Source organism: Struthio camelus, chromosome 5 (genome assembly GCF_040807025.1).
Source record: "Struthio camelus isolate bStrCam1 chromosome 5, bStrCam1.hap1, whole genome shotgun sequence".
Classification (NCBI taxonomy): Eukaryota; Metazoa; Chordata; class Aves; order Struthioniformes; family Struthionidae; genus Struthio; species Struthio camelus.
In genome coordinates this window covers 5,055,254-5,080,711 of record NC_090946.1, presented here as the reverse complement: position 1 = coordinate 5,080,711, position 25,458 = coordinate 5,055,254, and the positions used below count along the sequence as shown (strand labels likewise).

The 25,458-nt window shown below is 43.9% G+C and overlaps 2 protein-coding genes across 7 annotated transcripts in view; both read left to right on the top strand.

Annotated features, from left to right (window-relative positions):
- The window catches only part of BUB1B (BUB1 mitotic checkpoint serine/threonine kinase B), a 45,878-nt gene extending 37,117 nt beyond the window's left edge, over positions 1 to 8,761 (top strand). Inside the window, exons 25-28 of one of the 3 annotated variants that reach the window (XR_011141227.1) lie at positions 7,172 to 7,327; positions 7,414 to 7,491; positions 7,900 to 8,023; positions 8,691 to 8,761. Coding sequence is in view for 1 of the 3 variants with exons in the window: in XM_068944318.1 (XP_068800419.1) it covers positions 7,172 to 7,257 (86 nt within the window). In the remaining 2 variants the exon portion in view is untranslated. Of the gene's footprint in view, positions 1 to 7,171; positions 7,390 to 7,413; positions 7,492 to 7,899; positions 8,024 to 8,690 lie in introns of those variants that run through there. The other 2 variants (XM_068944318.1, XM_068944321.1) reach the window with 2 other exon arrangements.
- Positions 8,699 to 25,458, top strand: part of PAK6 (p21 (RAC1) activated kinase 6) — a 29,135-nt gene continuing 12,375 nt past the window's right edge. For 2 of the 4 annotated variants that reach the window (XM_068944325.1, XM_068944323.1), the window contains exons 1-4: positions 8,895 to 8,912; positions 13,629 to 13,728; positions 18,584 to 18,792; positions 23,372 to 23,989. In XM_068944325.1, coding sequence (XP_068800426.1) covers positions 8,910 to 8,912; positions 13,629 to 13,728; positions 18,584 to 18,792; positions 23,372 to 23,989 — 930 coding nt within the window. In that variant the 5' untranslated portion in view covers positions 8,895 to 8,909. Of the gene's footprint in view, positions 8,756 to 8,894; positions 8,913 to 13,628; positions 13,729 to 18,583; positions 18,793 to 23,371; positions 23,990 to 25,458 lie in introns of those variants that run through there. The other 2 variants (XM_009670812.2, XM_068944324.1) reach the window with 2 other exon arrangements.

The following is a 25,458-nucleotide window of genomic DNA, read 5'->3' as shown; positions in this document are numbered from 1 at the left end:
AAGATGTTTTCTTATTAAAATGGAATGTACTCTTTCAAACTAGAAAGCAAACATTTCAGCAGTTTCAGCAGAGACAGGTGTATCTACAAGCTGATGATGTCAATTTGATGTCTCTGAGCTCAGTTGTTTTTTCCCCTGAGAATCTGGTTAAATTGGCCTGCCTGGAGTGTCTGTTTTGTCTTGCGGCTGGCCTAGTTCTCTGACTCTCTGCCCAGTGCCTTGTAAGCTACTATATTTTTTTTTCTTCTCCTCTGTTGCCTTCTTCATTGAGAGAAAACAGATCTCACTTACTAATCTATCTTGAGTTTGATCCTACTAATGCTGCCCAGAAAATGGTACAAAATAGGCTGCTAAACTTCGTGTTAGCAAACAAAAAAGTATGGATCAGGCCACTGTATAATCTGTTGTGCTGTGGGTATGGTTTTCTCTCACCTGCGTCAGCCTGAGTCTTCTTTCAAGGCTGTGACTTTTCAAGGTATAGCAGAAGCTGAAGGTCTTTTACAGCAGAGCTGAAGAGCTGCGTTTACACGAGGAGAACAGGAGTGATAGACTTTTCTTAATCTGGACCAGACACAGAGAGGTTAACATATGTAGTGGCCAGAAGGCATTGCACACAGCTTAAAATAAACAAGATCAGGACAATTTGCCTTTAAAAATCATCTGGGCCCTGATTCCATGCTCATTAAATTCATACTAGCCTTATGATTGGCTTCTGGAAGAATTAAATAGGACGTCATACTTTATAATAAGTACTTTGGCCCTTGTCCAAGAAGGTACATAAATTCACACAATAATGTTAGAAATTGATTTCTTTCTTGTAATATCCAACTTGGAATAAGAATCCTTTTAGGCTTGCGGACGTCAATTAAAAAAAAAAATCTGATTTCAATGGTCTTTGGATTGGATCTGAAGAACAGATGTTACAGCTGACTCTGGAAAGAAGCCTCTCTTGGCAAGTCATCTTTGAGCTGTTCATGCTACAGTAAGCTGTCCAGTTTGGGAACACACACAATTACTTTGCACAAATCAGAGCTCTTGAGTGTGCGATGAAAGGTATGGAAAATCGGCCTGCAAACCTAGATGCTGTTATGGCATATTTGGGCCATAAAGTAACAAATGCATGCTCTGTATATTTTATTAGAAATCTAAAAGTATACTCTAATGTTACAAGTAGTTTAGATCTTGCATCACGTCATCAACCATAGGGTTATGTTAGCAGACAAGACACTCCTGTTTGTAACTGCTACTGAAGAAACTTCCTAATTTCTACTACTTTTTTTGTAAAATACACACTGTTGGGCTTTAGCAGAAGAGAAAATACTAATTCTGCTGCTTGTTTCCAAATCACGAACTTGCAAAGCTCTTTGGTCTCCTGTGTTCTCTTTCAAGCTCTAAATATGTTCTCCCTGAGCTTCTGCAAAATAGCAGCCTGAGTGACATAAAGCTGAACCAATAACTTATTTAAAGAGCACTGCCATCTATTTCTCTGTTGTTTAAAGGCATATTTTCAAATTAATCACTTGGAACCAAGGGTCGTTTGCCACTTGCTAACCTAAATTGTCTGGCTACTTGTAATTTGTGGTCTGTGACCACCTTCATAATGGGTTGTGGCTGTTCTTGGATTGAGACTGCTATTTATTGAAAGAAAGAAGTGAAAGAATTTTCCAGATAACCACCCAAATATTTCTACAAGGAATTTTTATTTGAGCACTTGGGCACAACTGTTAGCCCAGCTTTGAATTTTCCATGACAAGCAGAACTAAACTAAATGGATGCTTTTTTTTTTTTATTTGAATGCATTTCTCTAAATAAATTTATTTATAGAATTTGTTTGGTGCTTCAGAGAGCACATACACAAGAAAAGTATTTTTTGAATTAGTAGTTTGATAAATGATGGTTAAACAGGAGGCTAACAGGTATTTTTCACTTTTTACAATGCCATCTTCAGAGCCTCTAGGCTGGCAAAAGGTGGGAGACCTAGCACTTTATTTATAGCTTATGTGGCTATGTCTGATGTTGCTCCTTGCTTTAATTTATTTAATTATTATTATTCTGAATCTGGGTCTATCCTTCAATCTATATATATACATATGCATATATAGATAAAGATACACACACACACACACACACACACACACACACACACACTAGTGATTAGTTTCCAGTGTTATCTTGAAGATCATTCCGCTTCAGTTCCTCCACTATGGTTTCACGTCTTCCACTGGCCGGTAGGGTCTAGATTTGTTCCAAGGAAGCCCATTCCTTATGACTACAGCTGAACGCCAGCAGGTGTGTGCAGTCGAGTAGGTTACATGAGTTTGTTCTGCTCACACTCTATTAGTAATGTTGTGTGGTTTTGGTGTAAAAGTATTCTTACAACGCCAGATACAAGCAGCATGTTTGAATCCTTTGTAACCTGTGCTACCTGACCATGTGCACGTTTTAGTTTCTTATTGTGGCATCTGACAACAACTAGCAGGACTACTAGTGGGAAAAACCAAGAATCACTTTTAAGAGAGGCAGCAAATAGCAACTTTTTCCAAATTAAAGTTCTGTTGTAGCTGTGACATCTTGGTCTTGTGTAGTAACTGCTCACATTTCTATACGCTCTATAAACTAATCTATAAGTGGTGGTTATAAGTGATTAATCCACTGCAAACCATCCTGTGGGCTCCAGTGTATTCGCAGCTCGTGGGGACAAGGCAGACTAAGGGCACAGTGTGATGACATGCTAGTTCCATTGGCAAAACAAGTTTATAAAGGCCCCGTTCCAGCACTGCAGGTTTATGGCTTCTGAGTTGTGCTGACACGACTGTGTGGCTGAGCTATACGCCAGGCCACTGAAATAATCTGAGTTTAAAAATAAATTAAATTTTAATTAACAAATTAAATAATTGGGTTTAACCTATCCTTTTCCTCCCCACTAAAAACAGAAGGTTGTTAATGGAAATAGTTATACTCAGTAGTTGTATGGTATGGTCCATGAGCAGCTGTACAGTTGTAGCAGCACAAATAAGGGAGATGCAGCGCAAGTGTGTGAATGAGTGGTGTACAGCAGTATGAAAAAGCGGGAGGAAAGCTATTGCTCAGTCCGGCCTCAAGAACTGGAGGAGTTTGAGCTAAACTCTAGAGACTCATCCCCATTGCAACAGTCAGCTCTTCCCCTCTTCTTTCCACGTATTGCATGCAAACGGCTGTTCTCTGCTTCTGCTAGCCTTACCCGAGATAAGCTGCCCGTTCACCACCACAGCAGAAAGCAAGACAAATGTATCCTCCTGCATTTGCTGTAGGGTGGCCACTGCTAGGAGTATGACTGTGGTCCCCAGTCCCTGGCAAAGGTTTAGCAGTGTGGTGCTCTAAGCTGGGATGCATATATTGAGCTGCTAAAGGCTGTGGTGTTTGCGAGTGTAGCTGTTGCCTGCCTCCCCAAGGCAGCAAGTGCAGTAGGAGCCTCCTGTGCTGTACACTGAGCCATGTGGCTGGATTTTGACAAGCCTAAGCTCCAGCCCTCAAATTATTCTAGTCTCCCTTCTTGAGAGTTGGGATTGAATGTGCCCAGAGGTAGAGAGTGACTAGTAACAGCAAATGGTGTTAGACTCTTGCTACCGTTTCTTCGGTGACTAGGAATTCTCTAAATTCTGCTAAACGCTTTTGCTGTAGCTGACTGACCTAGTTATTCTGAAGAGAAGCTGTAGTCTGTATTCCTCTTATGTCAGCTAGGCATTTCAATCTGCATTTCTATAGCATCTTAAAGGATCTCAGCATGCTTGAAAAAAAACCAACAGATTAAGCTGCCTTCTCTCTGTGCCAGTTAAGCATTGTCACCGTCATTTTACTAGTGTGTAAAGCAACTTTTCCTATCTGGGAGTCTATGGAAAAGGCAGGCTAAGTTGACTTTCTGCTGCAATGCTGGCATTGCAGGACTGATCATCCCGACTTTTGTGGGAGGCAGCAGATACACCTTTTGTACCGTGTGGCACAGGCTTGCCTGGTGGAGCATGACGTTACCTCTGTTATAATCTAATAAGCCTGTGAATTTTTGCAAGTAAAAGCTGTGGGAGAAGTACGAGATGACTGTGATCCAAGCTGTATTGATATTATCTTCAGGGAATGTCTATCAAGCCACAGGAATTTTCCCAGTAGCAAAACAAGCGTGTGCTGCGTTCAGGTGATCCTCTTGAGCTTTAGTTTCAACGTCTCATCAAAGTGGGAGTTGAAATTTTTTAAAAAGGGAGTCTGCTGCTTTCTTGTCCTCTTTAAGCTTAATTTGCTTTCTGGCCTATATTGTTGGCTATCACTGCTCCAACCTAATGTTCTCTTAACTGAGGTTAAGGCCCTGTTCTACTGGGATCTCCAGGGCACTACCTTTATAATGTCAGCAGTTCCTAGCAGGCAGGAGATAGCCCTAGTGCATGAGCAAGCGATCCAAGCTTCAATGTCAGTGCTCTCTTGAGATTTGTCTGCCCACCTCTGGATGTCATAGCCTTGGGGAAAGGTGCCTAAACGGTGAGCACTTACTTAAAGTGAAACTACCTCTGGATCGTTCCCTCCTTCTCTCCAGTCCTGGCTAATCTCATGTGTTGATTTTGAGACTTGCAGATTTGATTCCTATCTTATGCTTCCTCCTAGCAGCTGATGCTTCATGAATTTGCAACACACCCTCTCTCCAGGTGACCCCCCCCATCTCAGTTGTTGGCCGGATTTGACACTTCCCTGGCCAGCTTATTGCAGCTGGCAGTGCAGGAAGTGAGGTGTTGATGCTGTCCTGATGCAGGGACAGGGATGGGCAGGTTGAGGAAAGAGGAGAGATCAGCAGTTTGGGACTGAAATTTGTTCCTCTTTCTGGCTGGGGAGGGATGTGTGCATGGAGTGTGGAATGGCTATTTGCTGTATATATAAATCAGATAAGCAGTCTGTGATGCAAGGATTTAGTCAATGTACCCTGCAGCACTTCTTGCTTGCAAATTATGGCTGCCATAGGTAACACAGATCTGCAATCAGGGTCTAAATGAGCAACATATAGTATAGCAACTGTAGGAGGACTGGTGTGTGTGTGTGTTTATATAAATGTGTGAGCATAATTATTTATATTATCTTGTGCAATTCTCTAGGTAGGGAGGGAGCAGCAGGCAGGGAAGGAGTAGTGAAATGTTTAATAAGGGACAAATGCTAAAGGGGAAAATTAGAGATGCATCACTTTTACTGGGAAATCTTTCTTCAAAGCGCACATGGCTGCTAGGACCAAACTCGTGATAGGAAGACTGGAAAGTGTCCTACTTTTTCATTAAGATTGTAGGCAGCTGGGGTTTACACCAACTCAAAGCTGCCTTGGTTCCATCCAAGCTTGTGTCTTGACAAGTAAAATCAGGCTCTTCCATTTATAAAGAACTTACGTCTTGCTCTAGAAGACTGTCTTAGCATGTCAACCCATGTGATATAATACTTATGCAAATCTGAAGCCACTTCCAAGCCTGGGTAACTCCTTGTAGACTATAAACGACATTTCCTTGTGACACTCCCAAAGCTATAGTTTTGTAGACTGCTCCTCCACTGGTTAGCACATCAGCAAAGTGTAAATGTAGCAGATGCCACTGATGGTTTGCACTCACGGTCATGTTTCCTCCACAGCAAGCAAAGGCAGGATCATGCTCGATTCCCTCATCTCTGTCCATCTGCAGTGGTTTTTCTGCCTTGCAAGTTCCAGTCTTTGGAGGAGTGCTGTCCCTTTCTCTTTATTATAGTCTGTTATTTACTACCATTAACGTGACCTTTCCTTTTTCTTGATTACATCTATGTATGGGACCTGCCCTGTAGGAGGAGACAAGCTAACTTCCAGACAGAAAGGGACCTGGCTAACTTTACTTCCTATACCCTAGGGATGCTGTTGTGAGGTAACCGGCAGGAAATCTCTGTCTCTTTGGCAGGCTCTGGCAGGCAAGGACCTGTAGTAAAATGTAGAAGCAGTGACTGCACTTTCAGGAAGCAGCCTTGCGCAACTCTGCTGGCAGGTCTGGAAGTGAGGAGTACGAGCCCGAGACCATCAGCTGAAATGCGAGGGCTTCCTTTATGTTCTCTGTATGAATCCCAGTTTTGTTCCTGCTCTGTAATACTACTGTAGGCCCTGCACGTTCCAACTAGATCTATGGCGCCGGGTGGTGTACAAAGACACTGCTGCCTAACTAGGCAATACGAATAGGTAAGAAGGAAAACAGGAATGGGGCAACATGACTAAAAGGTGACTGTGTTGGCCCGCCTCTGCCCATTAAACCCACTCCCAGCAGAAATCATGAAATGATTATTTGTAGCATGACATTCAGTTATTTTAGGGGCAGTTCAGCAAAACCTGCATGCGAAAAAAGGAAATAAATTGCATGGCAGGGGGAGAGTTTTTAAGGCTGACTTTTATCTCTGGTCTTTTGACCTAAAAATACCTTGAGGTTAAGCCAGCATTGTCTGTTATGAATGGCTGGGAGAGGCCAAGAATTCTCTTTATTTGTGATGGAGGAAGAGCAGTTGATGGGTTTGCTGATGTGCACCCTGACCTCTGCTGGTCTGTAATCCCTGTAGTGTCCCCTGATGCCACCCCCTCCCACCTATGTCCATCCGCCTCTCCTGATCAGTGGTGGAGCTGGTGTCCTAGCAAACGCTAGGACACTTGTGGGAACGGATATTTCCAGGAGTCAATAAACCCCGAGGCACGGCACAGGCACCGCAACAGGATTACAGGGTGATCCTGGACTCTAGACCTCCCAGCGTGGACTCATGCTGAGCCACCGGGGAAAAGTAAAAGCACCAGGTCATGTGCTGCACATCTGCAATGCAAATGAACTGGTGAATTCTCCTATAGCCAGGCGTGTAGCCAGCAATCAAAGCTTTCCTGCCAGAAATGACAAGGAACTGGTGGCAGGTTCTGAAGCCTGCAGCCAGGCGACAGGCAGAGATGTCGGGATTCGTTTGAAGCTGCAGCAGCTCTAGGCCCCGAGGCTGTGGAGACCGAGAGACAGAGAAGAGCTAACGAGCAAGTCAGAGCTTTAATAGGTCAGCAGTGAAGGGGGGTGGTGAGAGGGGGGTGGAGGAGATGGGGAGATGATCTCCCCAAGGGTTCTGCCTGCGACCCTCTGATCCTTAGTGCCCAGGTGTGACAGCGCTTTCTCTCTCCCTTCCCCTCCAGGGACCCAAAGGAGAGGCGATGAGCAGAAGGCAAGACAGCCCCAAGAGGCTCTGCTGCGTGTCGCCTTCCTTGGAAGAGGAATCTGAGGCTTTCCCGCGCTGCGTGTGTCTGTGTCCCATCTGCTACCGCACCCTGAAATCAAACTCGGCGGCTTAGGTGAGCCCGGCACTGCACAAACATGTCAGACTTGCCTCCACCCCTTTTTCTTCTCCCGCTTTCTCCTGCCGTCTTTCTCTCCCAAGTTGGTCGGCGGGTCGGCGGAGTCCCGTGGCGGAGCGATCCCACCTCGCCTCTGGTTACGGAGCAATGAGGAGTCTGGGGTAAGCTCCCTGCCGCGCACTTGGGGACCACCGCTGACCGACTCACTCGCTTTACAGCGGTAACAGCGCTGTCCTAATGGCCGCTGCTCCCTGCGATTTATTTCCTCTGTTTACAGAGGACTAGGTTTGTCAGTTTAAACTAATGTCTCCGCTCCCCAGCAGCTGTGCTGCTCCAGCTTAACCCCTTCCCTTCTGAATGGAGCCTTTTACCCCTGCTGGGAATTAGCGTGACGATCACATGTGCGGTGGCAGTGCCAGCCTAGGGTGACGTGGGACGGGAATGGTCGGGGCGGGGGGGGGGGGGGGTCATACGATTTTTTTCCTCTCAAGGGATGGTTCTGGAAGGGAAGAAAAAATCAGGAGCTGGATTCCTTTGGGAAGGAGTTTACTTCGTCTTTACTCCTTTAGCCCAGCAACACCATCCTCCAATCGGCTTGGCTGCGTGGCAGTGGGAGAGTTTCCCCGCAGAACCTTTCTTTCGCCTCTCGCTTGGAGTTGTCCTCTACCAGCACTGCTGCAGCAGGACTGCCAAGTAAGACCTTGCCTTTTTGGCTTTCCAGTGTCTTTTAGGTGGGCCAGTGTGGGGGGGTGTGATGTTTGGGATCTGGCAACTTAACCTGTCGACAGTCGAGGAACGGGGAGAGGAAAACGCGTTGTTGAATCTTGCAGGGTGATGCTCTTAAAACACTGGGGTGGAGAAGGGGTTAAAAGTTACCCCTGGCGATGCTCGGGAAAGCAGACAGCATGTCAGGAACGTGCATGCTCACTGCCTTTATGCGAGACTTGGCAGGATCTCCTCTGAAGTCTCTCGTAGCTGCAAGGACCCTCACCAGATCTTATGAAGCAACCTGATTGCCTCACCAGTTTAAACCCCTCACGTCTGTGTTCCTGACCTGGCAGTCGCTGGGCTAGCCAAGGTCCTTTCAGCACACCTACCGAAGCACTGCGTTGTAATACTTGTGCGTGTGTGTGTGCGTGGCGGGGTGTATCCTGGCTATCTGACAGCTGGCTAAAATCCTATTTTAAGTTACTATCTCCGATTCTATTGGACATTGCTACTTAATTATTTTTGCCAAGTGGTAACCGACATTCATCGGCAGCTCACATCCTTTCATCTCACAGGCATTTCATCCCTCAGCTGTAGATAGTAGTCCTGCTCATTAATGTTTTCTGATACGTTTGTTTTTTTTCTTTGCCAGGGCGTTAACGGCTTAATGTATTTGGGGACAGAATACTGAAAGATCAGAAGAGAAGCTCGTGGCTGGTGAGTGAGAGTTCCCCCAAGGGGCTAGCGAATGTACATAGAGGTGTTTTCTGAGTCTTCCTCTCTTTTTCTGAGTGTTTTTCTTTAGTAAAGCCCAAGTTAGCTGAGCCCCTATGGAGCTGCTGGGGAAAGGAACGCTGCTGTGTGGTACATCATGGTATGATGAAGCTATATTTTGACCCTCGTATTCAGCAGCGCCTTGGTGTGTGCATCCTGTGTGTTAAGTGTGAGCAATGGTTTATGTATCTATTGACAAAGACAGCTGATCAAATAGCAGGAAGAGCTGTCAGCAAATAGTTTGCTGGATTAGTACCTGCTTCAAGGTGGACAGTCTCTTCCCTGTATGTGGGTTGTTCCTGTCAGGATGGGCGTGAGTAGTCTTGTGTGAATGTATATCCTTAGAGAGTATATACTGGACCCTATTGCCAAGGCTTGAAGAAGCGCGAAACAGAACCATTCCTTGGTCGCAAAATGGGTTGCATTCACATGAAGGGGAAGCGCTCTAGAGGTTTGGCTGTCCTGCTTCAGAACAGAAAAAAAAGGAGCACTTTTTTTTTTAATTTCCTTCTCTAATCTGCTCAAGGAGAATTCAGGAGTAAAGAAAAGAGCTAAACATTTTGTACAAACTGCTTAAAACAGCTTGCACTAACCAACTCCAACTGCAACTCAGTCAGGTTCCAAATTCTGTGTTGCACGCTGGGGTTTCTTGAGGTGCAACAGAGGCATTGTGTTAACACACATTGAGTTGCACATCAGGTCCCTACATATACAGAACATCAACTCCAGTTAGCAGTGAAATTTGATCATTAGTGATATTGCTGTTGGTGAGAGCTAGATCTGCCAGTTGGCTCCCATAAGGCTGCAATGTGAATGCAGGGGGGCAGTAGACTAAAAGTTGGAATCGGTTTCCCTCAAAAAAAAAATCTCACATAATTACTTTTGCCCTAGGGATGAGCCATTTGAGTTTATAGTGTTAGTAATTGTATTAGTTTATAACTTCTTGAGGAACAGAGTGGTAGCTGTAGACAATGATAGTTACTTACGTTTACTTCCATTGTGAGGGCACTGCAGGTTTTAACATCTGGGGAGCCGCATGAACGCACATACTCTTGGCATGTGTATTTTCCTTTCCAAACCAAGCAGCATAGCTGATACTCCCTAGGAGATGAAGTCTGGTCTGATATGGTTTAAATTTCCTTATAGGTTGGTGTTGTCTAGTGGCAGTAGTCAGGCACTGAGAGTCAGCCTGGCTGTGGGCTTTAAGCTGGTCTGTCCCCTGCATGTATTAGGGCCCGCTGCCTAGGCTGCAGTTTTCCCATCAGTTATCTCATGGGGATAACACAACTGACCTGCCTTGTAGGCTGTTGGCAGCAATTATATATTTATATACCTCACTTTGGTAGAACATAAATAGAGAGTAAGGTTTTTTTCTACCGTTGTTTGGAAGAAAGTTTAACTCTTGCATCCTGATCCCAGTGGGTTGCCTGGGGATCACTGTGGTGTCTCTGCAAGCCTCTTGCCATGCTTCTTGAGTGAGGAGTGTGATCCAGGAGATGTGTGATTGCCAGTGCCTCTGTTGGGGCGGGTCTACTCGCAAGCAACCAGCCATGCTGACTGAGCATATGACTCTTGCTTGCTCTTGCCTTGTGCTTCCCTATGGTGAGGTCTGTATCATGTGCATCTGCAGGCCAGAGCTACAGCTTCCCTCCTGTAACCTGATGTGCTGGAGGCAGCCAGATCTGTGATCCATGACTTGGCATGGAGGGGCACAGTGAGGTTATAGTGCTCGGGGAGAGCCACAGGACATGGCACTCGGTGTTCAAAGTGCTATGTTCAAAGTAGTGTGTTCCCCAGATGCAGCCTACTGCCTTGGCTCCTTCGTGTGCCATGTGACCCGGCGTGCCAGATGTGGCCCCTTTCGCTTGACCCAACATAACCTTGTATCTAATGTGTAAGAATTGCTATTCATGTGAATTTTTGCAGAGTGTAAAATGCTCTTATTCTAATCTTGGTGGTGTTTTTATGCTCACCTTGAATGGCTTTGTGAACTGCCATACGAGACAGTGGAGAATGAAGCCGCAAAGCTCCTCTCCCTCTCCCCCCACAGACCCCACCTTGCAGCTCTTTCATATTCTGGATAAACAGCAAAACAAAGCCTGTTGTTTTTAACCCTGCCTGCATCCTTTGCAGCAAAATAATGTCAGCTAAAGCCATTTGAAACAATGCAGTTCCTTTTTAGACAGGAACAGAGGAGCATGCATGTGTAGGACAGGTGTTAAAGGCATGCAGTGCTGTATGGCTTTGTATATCCAGCGCAGGACATAGCTACATCAAGTGTTTAAAAGGTGGGGAAAAAGGGGCATAAACATTATAATGGCATATGTCTCAGCCTTACGACCTGCAGCACACATCTCATTGGCTTTGGGTGAAGAGGATGGATGAGGCTGCAGCCTTCTCCTGGTGCTGCAGTAGTATTTACTAGCTGTGATGCTTTTGCAAAACTAATGGGAAGAGGCTAATCTTGTAATGAAGGCATTGGATTGCAATTGAGAGTTGGTGTGATTTTTGCCTGTGCTGTTGGTTTCAGTCACGGTGTCTAGACCTACTTGCTGGCAGCAAGATCAAACATGTGGTCAGGGCATGTCTTGGCTCCCACCAGTGCTGTGCACCCATGTTTCCTTTCTGTGGAAGACAAGGTCTGTTGGACCTGTATCTGGCCTCGATATGAAGTTACAAAGCAGCCAGGAGACATACCCAGAAGCTCTTCTATGTTTGCTAATCTAGACATAGCCTGGAAGAAACTGGCAGTTCTTCTTGTCTCGTCTGCGAATGAGGTTAATAATTCCCTTCCCTTTGGTCTGTTTAGATGAAAACTCTGGAGGGTGGAGACTGTCTCCACAGAACCCGGCACAGTGGGACAGTGGCTTTAGCTGGGATTTCTAGGAGACTGTACATGATGGAAAAGAGTATTATTTACTAAAGGGACAAGCCCATAATCATTTGTGACATGCCTGTACTGGTTTCAGAAAGTTCACGAGGTCTTCCTTTGCAAGTGCTTTCATATGTCCCAGAATGAATTTGGTCTAGCATAGCTAAAACGCACATTAGGAGTATGTCGCTGAGCAGCCTCCACAATGAGCTTGGCAAATAAGCATTGACTGTGTTTCAGGATTTAGTCCTAACTTACAAGCAAAGAAATGGGGCAGGAGAGAAAGAGGCAGCACCGTTGCCTTTAGGCTCTGTTCATTGGAGGCCGTGCAAAAAACGTCAAGCGATGGTGTGCTTTTTCTCATTTGGCAAAAAATAAACCCAGCAATATAACAAATATGTCTCTCCCTCAGCTTATTTCTAATGTAATATTAATCTGTGAGCTCATGTGTGTGTTTGCGCAGGATTTAGAGCATTATATCAGTTTGCTGTGCTGCTGGTTCACTCTGACATGTAGCTTTACTCTTGGGGGTGGGGAGCAGAGAGAGGGGTGGAAGGAAAGGGCTTGAAATAGGGGAAGTGATAGCACAGCAGGCAAACATCCACTCTTCCTTTGGGGAAGCAAACTACCTAAAACAGCATTTCTAAAACTGGTATTGCAGATGAACATGGAAGGAGTCATCACGGCAGGGCTCTGTGCGCTCAGAGCCCGTTGCAGATATCAGCCCGTTTTCCTTTTCTTTCTCCCTTCTGCCCACCCTTTGTTGTCGTTTCTTGCTGTGTAAAGTCACATTTAGATTTGTAAGCTCCTCAGGGAAGGAGCCTGTCATTTTTCTTTGCAAAATGCTATGAACACCTATGGCTTGTTATAAATAATGATCGTGTCAGAAACCTCAGGAGGGTAAACATTAGGGTTTTGGAAGGTTTGAAGTGCAGTGAGATACCATGTGTGCGTATTCACACATACATATGCATGAACATATGCATATACGCAGGCACCGTGCATTGATAATGGCCTATTTAGCTTGCATTGAATTTGAAATATATTATGTAGCTGTGACCTGTATAGCAGAGTATGGAAATATGTTTTTCCTTTTAACTGGTGGGTTCTTTGGGACCTTCATCTTCTGACTCCAAGCTCAGTCTGCATGGTGCCGTTCCTCAGGTCCTGGAGGAAGAGTCCTTCTCCTTTTCCACCCCCCCCCCCCCCAACCTCTTGTAGCTGGCCAGAGTAGGTTGTTGTATCGGCTGGGGGAGTATTTAGAAACCATGGGAACTGCTTTCTTCAACCCAGGCACCCAGTGTTATCTCTTGTCCAGGGAGGGAGGAATTTAGCAAGCTGTGTCCAGATCTGTGATAGCGGTGCAATAAGCGCTGAAGAGTGAGTTCGGTTGCTGCAGCAAAGGGGGGAGGGAAAGGTAAGCTTATTTTTAACGGGAAGCTATGTAAGTGAGACTTAAGTAGCTCTCTGCTGCCTTGCTGTCATCCAGTGTGTGTGTGTGTATGAACACAGTTGTGTACATTGTATATATATGAATAGGGTATATAATTGTAGGTGTAAAGGGTGAAGGTGAGTCAGATTAAATAACAAAGCATGCCGGCTTATTTATCTGAGTATTTAAACTCTTGTGTTGTAATGAGCGATTCCTGCTAACATTCATCTACTTTTTTTCAGTGGGGTTGGTTATCTTCTGTGTCTCTCTGCTCCTCGGCCTGCCTGTCCCCTCGTCACTCCTCTTTCCTTTTCCAACTCTGACTCCCCTTCCTCTCGTCCATCCCTAATCTTCCCACCCCTTTCTCTCCTCTGGGCCTGACCCTTCTCTCTTTTTGCCCCTCCTTCCCAGCCGATCCCTCCCCTTGCTCGGGATCTACTGGCTGGGAGATTTTTTTTCCCCCCCTCATGCTCACTGGCAGATGTGACAGCTCTTGGAACTGTATCATCCAGGAACAGCTCTATCTGGAGTTGAAAAATCCAACGTGGTTTCCCAGGCAGCAGAAATGGATCGCTGAGAGAATTTCAATCTCCCGACTGCTTGTGTCTTGTGGTAGTGACTTTTATTATTTATGTCTGTACCATTTCTTATACAGTTGTCAGCAGTGACTGAAAGACTAAAGTCTGGTAGATTATTATAATATCAGTGTCACAGTATTTGTGTTATTATATTAAAGGGATGTTGTCTATGTTTGAATACAGGTTTGGGTTGATTTACAGAATCTAAATCTTATATGCATAAAATAGTCTTATGAATTTCTTACTGGATTAGAAAAGGCCTGTTTCATGTTTTTTATTTAAACGTTCCCTAGGTGGGTATTGGAAATAGAAATAAATAGCTCTTGCATGAAAACCCACAAAGTGAAAGGAGACTGGTAAAATACAGACCTTCTCAATGAAATGCAAAACCTACATAGATTATTACAATCCACTGGATTTCAAATAACTATTTTTAGTATATGAATTTCATTTGATCTTAAAGCAATGTAGCTTTAAGCCACCTGTCTGATATGGCAGCGCCTTTATAACCAAAGATTGATGCTGACCATATAAAGCAAATGTCATTGGATACCCAGGGGTATATTATATTTGGAGTTGATTACATTTTCTTGTTTTTAAGAGCTCTATTACAAGCCACTAAGGCACGTGCAGGCCGTATCAGCTAGTCACCCTAATATTGACCATGAACTTAGTAGATGCTGCTGTCTGGGTTTAGGAAGCATGCTTTTGTATATAGGGAGTAAGTGCATTCCAGCTGTTGATTGACAAGTACCGTGATTTACTATTGATTTACTATAAATGCACAAATGTGGTGTTTATGCTTGTGAAAACTGATATGCTGGCACAGAGCCACTATTCTACCTGGGCCTGAATTATCACCCAGGCTTTAAAAGTGAATGTTTTTAATCTGGTAGTTAGAATCATTCCCCTTCTGATTCAGAAAACAATTGATACTACCACTGCTAATGCTTATGGCATTTGTAATATCATACTTTATAGGACCCCTGACCACATGAAGCAGTTAATGAGCCCACTTGAAAGCCAGCATGTCCTCTGCCCTGAATATCTCCTTCTCATTATGAAGATGAGATGAGGAATGAAACTGTGAGAGCTAGAGCAGGAGCCAGAGAAGGAAAGATTTGGGTTAAAACAGTAACATCACTCTGTCTGGAAATGTCCCTGTTCTGGTGGATCAAGGTTTTAGTAGCTGTCAAGACTGACACGTAGTCAGTCAATGATCAGGAATTGAAGCACTGAATATAATACTGCAGATATACTTTCTGCTTTCCTTGCAGGCTGTGAAAGCCCCTCAGCGTCACCAGCTGTTGGTTTGAATAGTATTGGCACCACCAGCTATTACAATATCTTCTCTTTTTGGGATTGTCTGCACTTTTTTTTTCCCCCTTAAAAAAAATGCCTTATGACTTTAGTGTTGCTTATTATTTTAATATGTAGCACCTAGGACACCTTGAAGATGAACCACTGTATTTGAGTAGTGTTGATGCAGACCTAGAGCACAGCTTCTTTCCCACAAGCTCTCCATTAAGACATGTTTGAATTTCCACTGGAGTGCTTTCCAAGCAAAGATTTATTTTCACTGCAAAACTTCTCCTAGGCAGAATAGTTGCTTCCAGCCTCCTTTTTAAGTTGTCTGGCCTTTTTCTTTCTTTTTCAGCTATAAGGCATCTTTAGGATGCTTCTGGACACAGTATAGCAATGGGCATTGTCAGTGTGTGAAATCTGTGTTTCACCAAGGATGGATTGCATGACTGAGGCTTGAGATGGTGTTAAAAGCCCTTCTCTGACATACAAACACTTCCCTGAACGTGCCTAACTGACTGCATCCCCTTCCCAGTGCCTGCAGGATCGCAGTGACCATGCTAAGCAAGCGTACATGCGTTTTCAGGATCTCAGTCTCGCACTAGGAAGTTAAGACGTTGGTCACCATGTGGCTGCACTTTGCTCCCTAATCAAGTTTTAACCAAAACCGTCTGGACAATGTTTGGCATATCTTTCCCTGGGGGGAGAAAAAAAGCACAAAGTGTGCTGATTTTGGAGGCTAGTGTCTCCTAGAAGTGTGTGTGTGTTTCCTGCACGATATGCTATCGCTTTACATTTTCTGTAAATATCTATTTGGCACAAATAGTTGAAATCTGGGGTCCTGTACAGGGTATGAGGGATCACTATGAAGGTGAAGAAGGTGGCAGAAATCCTTACCTGGTGTCAAGGAGGAGGTCGTCTGTGCTTATCTGTAGTTCTGCATGATGCCTCACCTTAAGCAATATTAGTGAGAGGTAAAATACTAATATTAATGCAAGATTAAACTTGGAGATCTGTTGTTCGATCCTAGCACTCTCCAGAATGTGTTCCTTCCCCCACAATAGCCATCATACTACTTCTGTGTGTTTGTTAGAATACAATAATCCATAGAAGAGCAAGTCATGAGCTAGAATTGTATTGTGCGGATGTGGTGGTCATAGTCAGTATTTCCTGTATTTAACAGCTTAGCGATTTACTACCATGGTTTAAACTGAATCAATGAAAGGCCTAGGGAAGATGTTACAGATATAATATCACCAATTTAGACTTGTGGGAACAACTTCATCGGAAGGGTTGCCTTCCTTCTGATGATTTTCTTTTTTTTTCAACCATAACTCTGCACATTTACTTCCAAGGGTTCAGAAATAGCATAACTGGGTTCATTTCCCATGTTTTCTAAACCCAGTTTAGAGAACTACAGCAGCTCAATAATTTTCTAGAACATTTCCCAAGAACCTGGACACTAACTTCCAGGAAATGTAACCAAGATTATATTAAACTTGGCTCCTGCTAGCATACAAGACTGGCTGAAACTATCTTTTTGATGGTGAAATAAATAAAGACTGGAAAAAAGGAGTTCTTGTATTGGCACCCTGGGACGAGTGAGCCTCAAACGGAAGATAGGTACAGGGTTTCATTGTTCTGAGTAATCCCTTCTATAGGATTAAATTCTATGGGGTTAAATTCAGATACTCTGGAGTCTATAAACTCTGTTCAAAGCAAGATGGGGAATTTCCCACCATTTATTTCTAGTAGTGCCTGAAGCCCCTTCTAGAGGCTTTCTGCCCCAAAAAGTCTGAGTGCAGATGGGTAAGTAGAAAGTTGTTAGTGGAAAGAGAACAGCATATAAACATTTTTTTTTCTACCAGTGAATATAAATTGCCTAAACTAAAGCTGCACAGCTTTTTCTCAAGCTAGAGAGAGATTCAGCACTGAACTACCTAACGTGTTTTGACACTGGGTCTCTGCTTTGGCTTACCTCCTTGCTCAGTCCATCTTGCACGTTGACACAAAGCCTCTTGAAGAGGAATTACTGAGCTCTGGAACATACCAATTCCATTGTATCCACAGAATAGCAATCTGTCCCCTTAAATGTGCTTCTACAACAGCAAATGGAAAATAAAACTTGGAATATTTGCAGCCTTAAAGTCATCAAACTGTTTTCATAGAATCATAGAATAACTCGGGAAGGAAGGGACATGAGGAGCTCTCTAGTCCAACCTCCTGCTTAAAGCAGGTTCAGCTCACAGGTCAGACCAGGTTGCTTAGGGCTTTATCCATCTGCTCTTGCAAACCTCCAAGGACGGCGACTGCACAGCCTCTCTGGGCAACCTGCTCCAGCACTCAATTATCCTTAATCACAAAAAAAACTTTTCCTTCTATCCAGTTGGAACTTTCCATGTTTCAATTTATGCTTGTCATCTATCATCCTCCCACGATGTGCTGCTGTGAAAAGCCTGGCTCTCCAGAGAAGATCTCCCTACATGTGAGCTGTTCCTTCATGCAAAGGGCACTCCTCTCCCCCATCTTCCCTGTCTCTCTTTCCTGAAGAGATTATAGCCATCCGTCGCAGTCCTCCAGCTATGTGAGCTGTTTCACCACGTCTCACTCTAACAGTGTCGTAGGTCTGTGATTGCACGTGAAGCTCCTATTTGGCTTCTTCCTTCATATCTTCCCAATTTCAAGAAGGTCTGAAAGTTTGTTTTTTTCTCTCTACATCTCTTTTTTGGCTATAAAGTTTAAATTCAGCTTTTGAACACCTCCTGGGTTTGGGTATATTCATGGGTTAGCTGTTTTCAGCTTGTAAGCGTAATGGTTGTTCACACAAATTATATCTCTCAGCCCCCAAGGAGAAGGAATCTTAGTTATTAATTTTAGCTTCCTCAGCTACCTGCTGACAGAGTTTGTTTTCCCCTAACCTTCCCTCTCTACCTCTCTCTCTCTTCCCCCTAACTCCTCCTTCCTAAGCTAGAAAAACTCAGAGACATAATCAATCTTGGGCAGCTCTTCCTTTGGCAGCAACTCTGTTGTCTTTGAACAGGACTCAAATGTATATTACTTATTCTGTGTAGTCTTAAATAACCAGCGAGGAGATGGTCTGAGCCCCCTTCATAACCTCTCTTCATTCCAAGTTTGTAGCTAACAGAACGCTGCCTTACTGGCTGGACTCTAAAGCCAAACTTTTATGCTAAGTACAAGCCTGTAAAATATAAATATGTATCTGTTATGTATTGTTTAATTTTTATATTAGGCAAAACATATTTATAGAAGTAAAGGAAGCAAAGTGGTAGGAGCTCAGCTGGTAGCTGGTTGTTTTTTTCCTGAAATCGGAGCACTGTTTCACAGTTGGATGAAGCACTGAAAAGGTCATTAGAAATCCCAGAAGTTTGTATTCAGCTCAGCCATTGACCTTCTGGGTGGTCTTGAGCAATTCATTGCTGTCTCTCTGCCTCCATTTCCACATCTGCAAAAAACAGATGATCGTCTCAGCTATAATTGATTAATATAATTAGTATATGATGCTACTGAGTGGGCAGATCATACCTATACATTCAAGAGCACTGATGGGATTGCTTTCTCTGATCCAGGCATCATGTTCCGCAAGAAGAAGAAGAAACGCCCCGAGATCTCAGCTCCGCAGAACTTTGAGCACCGTGTCCACACTTCATTTGACCCCAAGGAGGGCAAATTTGTGGGCCTTCCGCCTCAATGGCAGAATATTCTAGACACACTGAGGCGGCCAAAGCCAGTGGTAGACCCTTCAAGGATCACCCGGTTGCAACTCCAGCCTATGAAGGTAAGAGGAAAACTATTGTCTTTCATGTTCCCTGGATGAGTGCGGAGGCCCAAGTTGAGGCAATGTTTCCAGTACTCAATATATATTCAAGGTGGGGTAAAGAATTCAGATTCAGAGGATAGCAGGGACTGGGCTTTGACATCACTGTCTTTTTTGGGGGAGTTAGTAGCTTCATCGGAAATAATTAAGGACAATATTGTCCTTAACGGTGGTAGTGTCACTGTTCAACTAACCAGCTGGCAGCCTGTCACTAAAACAAGGACCTGTGAAAGCTCTCATAGTAGCTGTCAGAGACTAGGATGTGTCAGCTGTTGTACAGGGAAGTGAAGAGGAGAGTTCATGAAGGGACCTGTTTTAGCAAGTTTGTCATTCCCGTGGGTGAGCAAATTTGGCTGGTGATTGAGTTGACAGGGAAGCCCGAGTGGGAGAGAGCTGGGTAGCCCTAGCCTGCTGTTCATGGATGGTTGAATGAAAGAGAGAGAGCAGGGTGGTTGGCTTCTAGCTTGCTTTTGGTCATTAAATGATAGTAAATTGGAAAAGGGAATTTAATTTGCACTTTGCTGCTGAGTGAGAACTCAACCTAATTTACTGGCCTTTGACCACTGTTAACCCTCGATAGGCAGCTAAACTAAAGTACAATTTAGACTAGAAAGGTTTATAAAATAGTTTAACAGAAAGTGGGACCTAGCAGACAGGACAATTTTCCTAGAACAAGTCCATCATTAGGGAGAAACAAGCTACTGATCCTTGTACATGGGTGAATTTAGATGGTTATCTTGCTTGGATGGCCATTGATAATGCTTATCAGGAGACTATGTGTTTGTAGGTGACTGTAGGGACCTGCTATGTGAAGAAAGCCAGATTGAGAGGTTCATGAAAACCTCCTGAAAAAGGAAATGAAAGATGGTGCCAGAATTATTGTGTTTAAAGTCTTGCTAGCCTGTGGGAAATTTTAGTTCCCAGTTTAAAAATCCTGCAGGGCCTAAGAACTGAAAGGTTGGCTGTAAAACAGAGATCACTGCTTGGATTTCAGGAAGGATGTAAAGGAAAAGAACTGTCAACCTGTTAAACAATTACTGTTGAATGTAGCCTTTTGTGTACAGATGCTTAAAATATGGAGACTAAAAGGGACTACCTGGAAGTATTAATGCAAAAATCAAAGTGGCATTTTAAATAGCATATCAGGATCTTTGAGCAGAATACTTATTAAGGCAATTTAAGAAATACTTGCTCAGGAAGAAGAGGTAAAAGAAAAAAGGAGGAGATATTGCCTTCTGTTTTATGGTGTCCTGAATCTGCTTCGAGGTTCAAAATGGAGTAGGAGATAGGACCCCAGTCCAGAGGAGGGGTAGGATGTGTAGCAAGAGACCAAGTTGGTTAGATCAGGAGCTCTGTGATGAGCTTAAACTGCAGGAGGATTGCTTAGAAGGATGGAAACTAGGTCAAGCCATAAAGGACAAATGAAAAAGAAATGCATGTAGGGACAAAAATGGAAGGCCAAGGCACAAAAAGAGATGCTATTCTCAAAGGACATAAAAGGGCACTAAGGAAACAGATCATGAGTGCGCTGTGGAGGAGGACGGCGACGAAGGAAAGAATTGGTTCCCTGCTCATTGTGGGAGAGAGCTAATAACAGAAGACACTGAGAATGTGTCTTCATGTTTAATGATTTTTCTTCAGTCTTTATTGAAAAGGTTAACTGTGATCAGTGTGCTAACACAATTAACAGCAGCACAAAGGAATAAGAACTTAGGAACATGAGACTTCTTAGATAAGTTAGATACTTTCAAGTCAGCTGGGCCTAAGAAATTCAAGGAAGAATAAATCAGTCAGAATAATTTCAGTTCCCAGAAAGAAACTGGAACAAATAAGTAAGCAATCTGTTTGCAAGCACTTCCTGGAAGATAACAGGGTAATAGCTAGCAGCCAGCATGGATTTGTTAAGAACAAATCATATCAAGCAACCCAATTTCCTTCAGTGACAAAGTAACAGGCTTTAGGTCAGGAAGAAATTATAGGTCTCCTATATCTTGACTTCATTTAGGCTCTTGGCAGTGTATTCTATAACACTCCTAGAGCAAACTAGGTAAGTTTTTCTTAAGTAGGAGGAAGAATATGTTCAAAGAGTAGTTTAGGTGTCTCTGTAAGCAAAGAAATATGCAGAAAGAGATCTACTGGAGTTTGTCCTGAGTCCAGTACTGGTCAGCACTTTCATCCATTACTTGAATGATGGAATAGAGAATAAACTTATTAAACCTGTAGATGGTAAAAGCTGGGAGGAGCTGCGAAACTTTGGGAGAACAAGGCTAGAATACAACAGTATTTAAAAACTAAAGCAGGAGCTTAAACTCATGGTGTTCCCTACCCCCCCCCCCCCTTAAGTTCAAGTGTAGAGATTATTTCTACCAAACTTCACTAGAATAAATTTCTGTTCATTGATTACAATAGTAAGATTTTTTTTTTCCTTTTAGGGGTAATTGACCCTATTAGACTGAGCCTTCTACAGGCCTCAGAGTATAGAGTCCTGGATTCAACAGTCATTTTCCCTTTTATTACAGGCTGAAAATAGTCTATGTCAAAAGGATGCTTTTCTTCTTAAAAATATCACTTCTAAATTTTGATCAGTAGGGAAAGATCACTGTAAGAATACTCTATATAGATTTAATTCAAATTTGGATGTTTCTTAATTAGTCTGATGCACTCTTCAAACATGGCCACAATGTACAGGTAATTCACATTTTCCCTGTCTCCTGAAGGTCGGACAGACATAACGGGCCAAAAGTGCAGTAGGAGAGACTTAAGTTTAATATTAAGAAGTTTTTAACTAGAAGGTAAGGCGAGCACTAGAATGGATTGTCTGGAGAGGCCACAGCATCTCTGTCCTTGGAGAGCTTTTCTTTAGATAAAAAGCTTTCTGGAAGGGTTTTAGTCCATCTAATTTGGAAGGGTGACTGGACTAGATGGCCTCTTGAGATTTCTTCTCACTTTATTTTGAGTTATTCTTTTTCCTAATTGGAGAAATATTGAACCATAAGTGAATACTGCCCTGGGCAAGCATGAGCAAGGGTATGGAGGCAATCCTGCTGAGTGCTTTGGACTTGGGGATGTGGACATTACATCTATCCCTGCCCCAATACATTTATTAACTATTGCTCTTAACCAAGTACAATACTGAGGTAAACTAAAATCAGTCTTGAGTTTCTATAAATTAAAATTGACAGAAGATTTTTCCCACCCCCTTGGCAGATTTTAGAGACTAGGTTTCTGACCTTGGTATTTTTGTCCCTGTCAAGCTTGGTGCAAAAGTGATGGAACCAGTTTGAGGAGTCAGTGTCCTAAACGTGTTGTTTACCTGACTACTTGACAGCAGCTTGGGCTGGGGAGGAAGGTGCGCGTATACTGTGAAGGAGGTGTATTGCCACAATAGGACTGAAGAGCAGAAATTTCCTGCTGCAGGTGATGGGTATGCAATGCTATGAGTTGGATTGCTCTTTGTTCACTTTGTTTGACAAAAACTTTCTACCTCGCCTTTCGTTTTTGGACACGGAGCATCCCAGGTGCTCATTTTGTGCACTGTGGTGGCATTCCATTGAAATTGCCAAAGCTGCTGTTTTGCACCAGCTAAATATTAGGCTTGGTGTAACTAACTCATCATCTTTAGAAGACCCCTGGTGTTTAGTTTGCAAACAGGAGATTGCCTTCACTCCAGGGAAGGATTTTCCTCAGGCAGGAGTAGGAGTGATCCTATGCTGTGAATTTCTGTGAAGAAATAAAACATTTTGGTTGCCAGAACTTAAAAAGCTTCTATAAGCTTCTCAGTTCCAGAATAAACAAAGTAGAAGACTACATGACATACCAACAGCTTCAAGTGTCCTACTTGTACAGTGCTGTTGCTTGTTTGGATGGAAGCCTTGTTCTTCATCGTTTGCTTACAAGGCAGTTGTGAGCTGCTGTGACCCTTTGTTCATCACTTTTAATTATAATGGCTTGGCAGAACAGAGCAGGGATGCGGTGTTGGAACAGTGTGGTCTTCACTAGTCAGGATTAAGATGCATTAGCGAAAATTGTAGAGAACTAGAATTGGAACCAGACTAAAGGAGACTGATTACAATACTATGGAGAGAGCTACGGGGGAGAGATGAACCTTGTACTAGAATGGAAAGGTGATTTTTGCAGATAGAGTTTAAGGCATGCTGGAACTTCTGAGAAATAATACTCTCAGGGGCCTGTTGAGTCTAAATTAGCGATAAAGCATAGCACGAGTTCAGCACAAGAATCTCAGGAGTGCTAAAAACACCCCAGTTTTGCTCTTATGCTGCCCTTTAGCATGTGGGTGCAGCAGCAGAACTTCATTTTTCTGACTGAAAGCAGTGCTATCTCCGTGTTACTAAAGCATGTAAACCCAGTGATTCCTTTTTTCCTCTCAATAAAAGAGCAAATCCCTCCCCCCAAACCCTTTTCCCCAAATTCCCTGAATCCTCTTTGGCTCGACAGATGAAACCTAACTTTTGTCAAGATACACTGAACCTCAAATTGCAGCGCTCTAACTTTGCTCCCCCCCCTTGCCTCTGTTTCACAGACTGTGGTGAGGGGCAGCACCGTGGAAGTGGAAGGCTATATCTCTGGGATACTCAACGATATCCAGAAGCTTTCTGCCATCAGTTCCAACACGTTGAGGGGAAGGAGCCCCACCAGCAGGAGGAGAGCTCAGTCCCTTGGGCTCCTGGGGGAGGACAGACCCCCAGACATGTATCTTCAGAGCCCAGAAGCAAACTGGGCAGACAAATATGGAAACTACCTCAATTGCAATGGTGGAGCCAAGGTAACCCGGAGGCAGACTATGTGGCCAGATTATAAACCCAGGTTGGATGGACAGTCTCATCCCAATGGTATGGTAATGAAAGCACAGTCCCTCGGGCCTTCAGAGTTTCAAGGTACTGATGGCAGCTGCATCCAACGTGCCTCCGGTTTGCAGCATGCACCGGCTCTACTGGGGGAGAGTGATAAGCCTGGAAAAAAGAGCTCAGAAGAGTGCTGGCCTCAACCTTGTCTAGTGGGACAAGCAAGCTCCAGGCCCTCGGGAGAAGGCAGTCCTAGCTCCAAGTCAAGGGAAAACAGCTTGAAGAGAAGGCTGTTACGAAGTGTCTTCTCCTCGTCCAGCGTCTCAAACAAGTCAGGCCCTTCCCTGCAGATAAAGGTATTCAGTATTTTTAAATGTGTGCAACGGTGACTTTACAGTTCCAGAGGTTACTTACACAACTGAACAATTCTAGTTGCAAACAACGTCAGTGTTATGATTAATGACGGCATCAAGGTAGTCCTAGCCAAAGCAGAAGCAGCATATAGTCCTTGTAAGCCTCACAGCATATACTACTAGGTATAGCTCAGAATGGCAGCCAGATCTACCTGAGAAAGGCTTGTTAGCATAGCTGTGCTTCGGGGAGTGCAGGTTAGGAAGGAGGTAGGTGCCTTTTTCATTTTTGCCTCTCTGTAGTAGTAAAAACCTAAGTTAAATGCATTTATACTAACATAACACTTTTGCCATTTGGAAAATTACCGTAGTTTATAGTGATAATGTATGCTTTTGCCTGTGTAAAAGAGGACTACTTCAGGGGAACTTGTTGGTTATAGCTGTAGTGGCCAACCTGCCTACAACAGAAACATTTGCATTGGCACCCACAGTACTGTCAAACAGGAACTCTGACTGTTGGTTTTTGGTAAGGATGGGACAGCTCATAGCTACGTATCCCCCAGGAAAAATGTCCTGAATGGCTGACTCAGCTCTTATTAAACTAGGAGAACAGCTCTGGTTACTGTTACTGGATAGCAAATGCAGCCCTTCAAGCCACTGCTTCTAATTGATCCCAGGCTAACCCAAGACTCTTTATCCTTGCATGGATGCCGAGTGCTTGCAGAGGCTGCACTTGGCTGATGTTAGGCCAGGCTAATTTCTGATAGGTGTGGAGTCCCCAAAGTCAGGAAAAGATGGCAAGAATCACTGGCCTGACAAAATGGACTGCTCTAATGTGCTGCAGGGCATGGCTCCCTCTGACAAGGCTCAGCCCAGGAACACTTGCTGTTTGCATAAGGAACAGACCTAAGGCTTCCAAACCCAGCCTTCTCCCTGCAGATGCACTTTTTGAGGAGGTTGCTCCTGGGAGTGGGATTTTAAAGGAACGAGGTTCTTGGGTAGTACAGACCATGCTTACCCACCGTCTTGGTGACTCTAGGCTGTTTTATAGTAGCTGGAGGCCTGTTGCTGAGTGCTCAGGAGAACTGACCACCTATTTCTTCTCTAGCAAGAGTGTCTTTACCCTGCCTCTGCACTCTTATAGGAGGAGTAAAGGTTACCAGTGAGATTGCATGTGCTTGCTGGGTGTTTGTCCTTGAGCTACTTACAGAGTAAGAAAGACCTTGAGGTTAATCTTGTGCATCTCCTTGCTCCAGTGAAGGATCTGTGTCATTGCGGACAATTGTTTATCTAAGCTATTCTTAACAGCCCCCAGCGATAAAATGGAAAAAATGATGTGCAATTGTCATGTGTAGGAAATGCATGATTGCAGATGAAACGGAGAGGGGATGTAACTGGCTGAAAATGGGGGGAGTTGGGTGCCTTGACAGGCTGCCTACAATCAGCTTGAGATGGTGTAATGCTCTTTGGTCTTG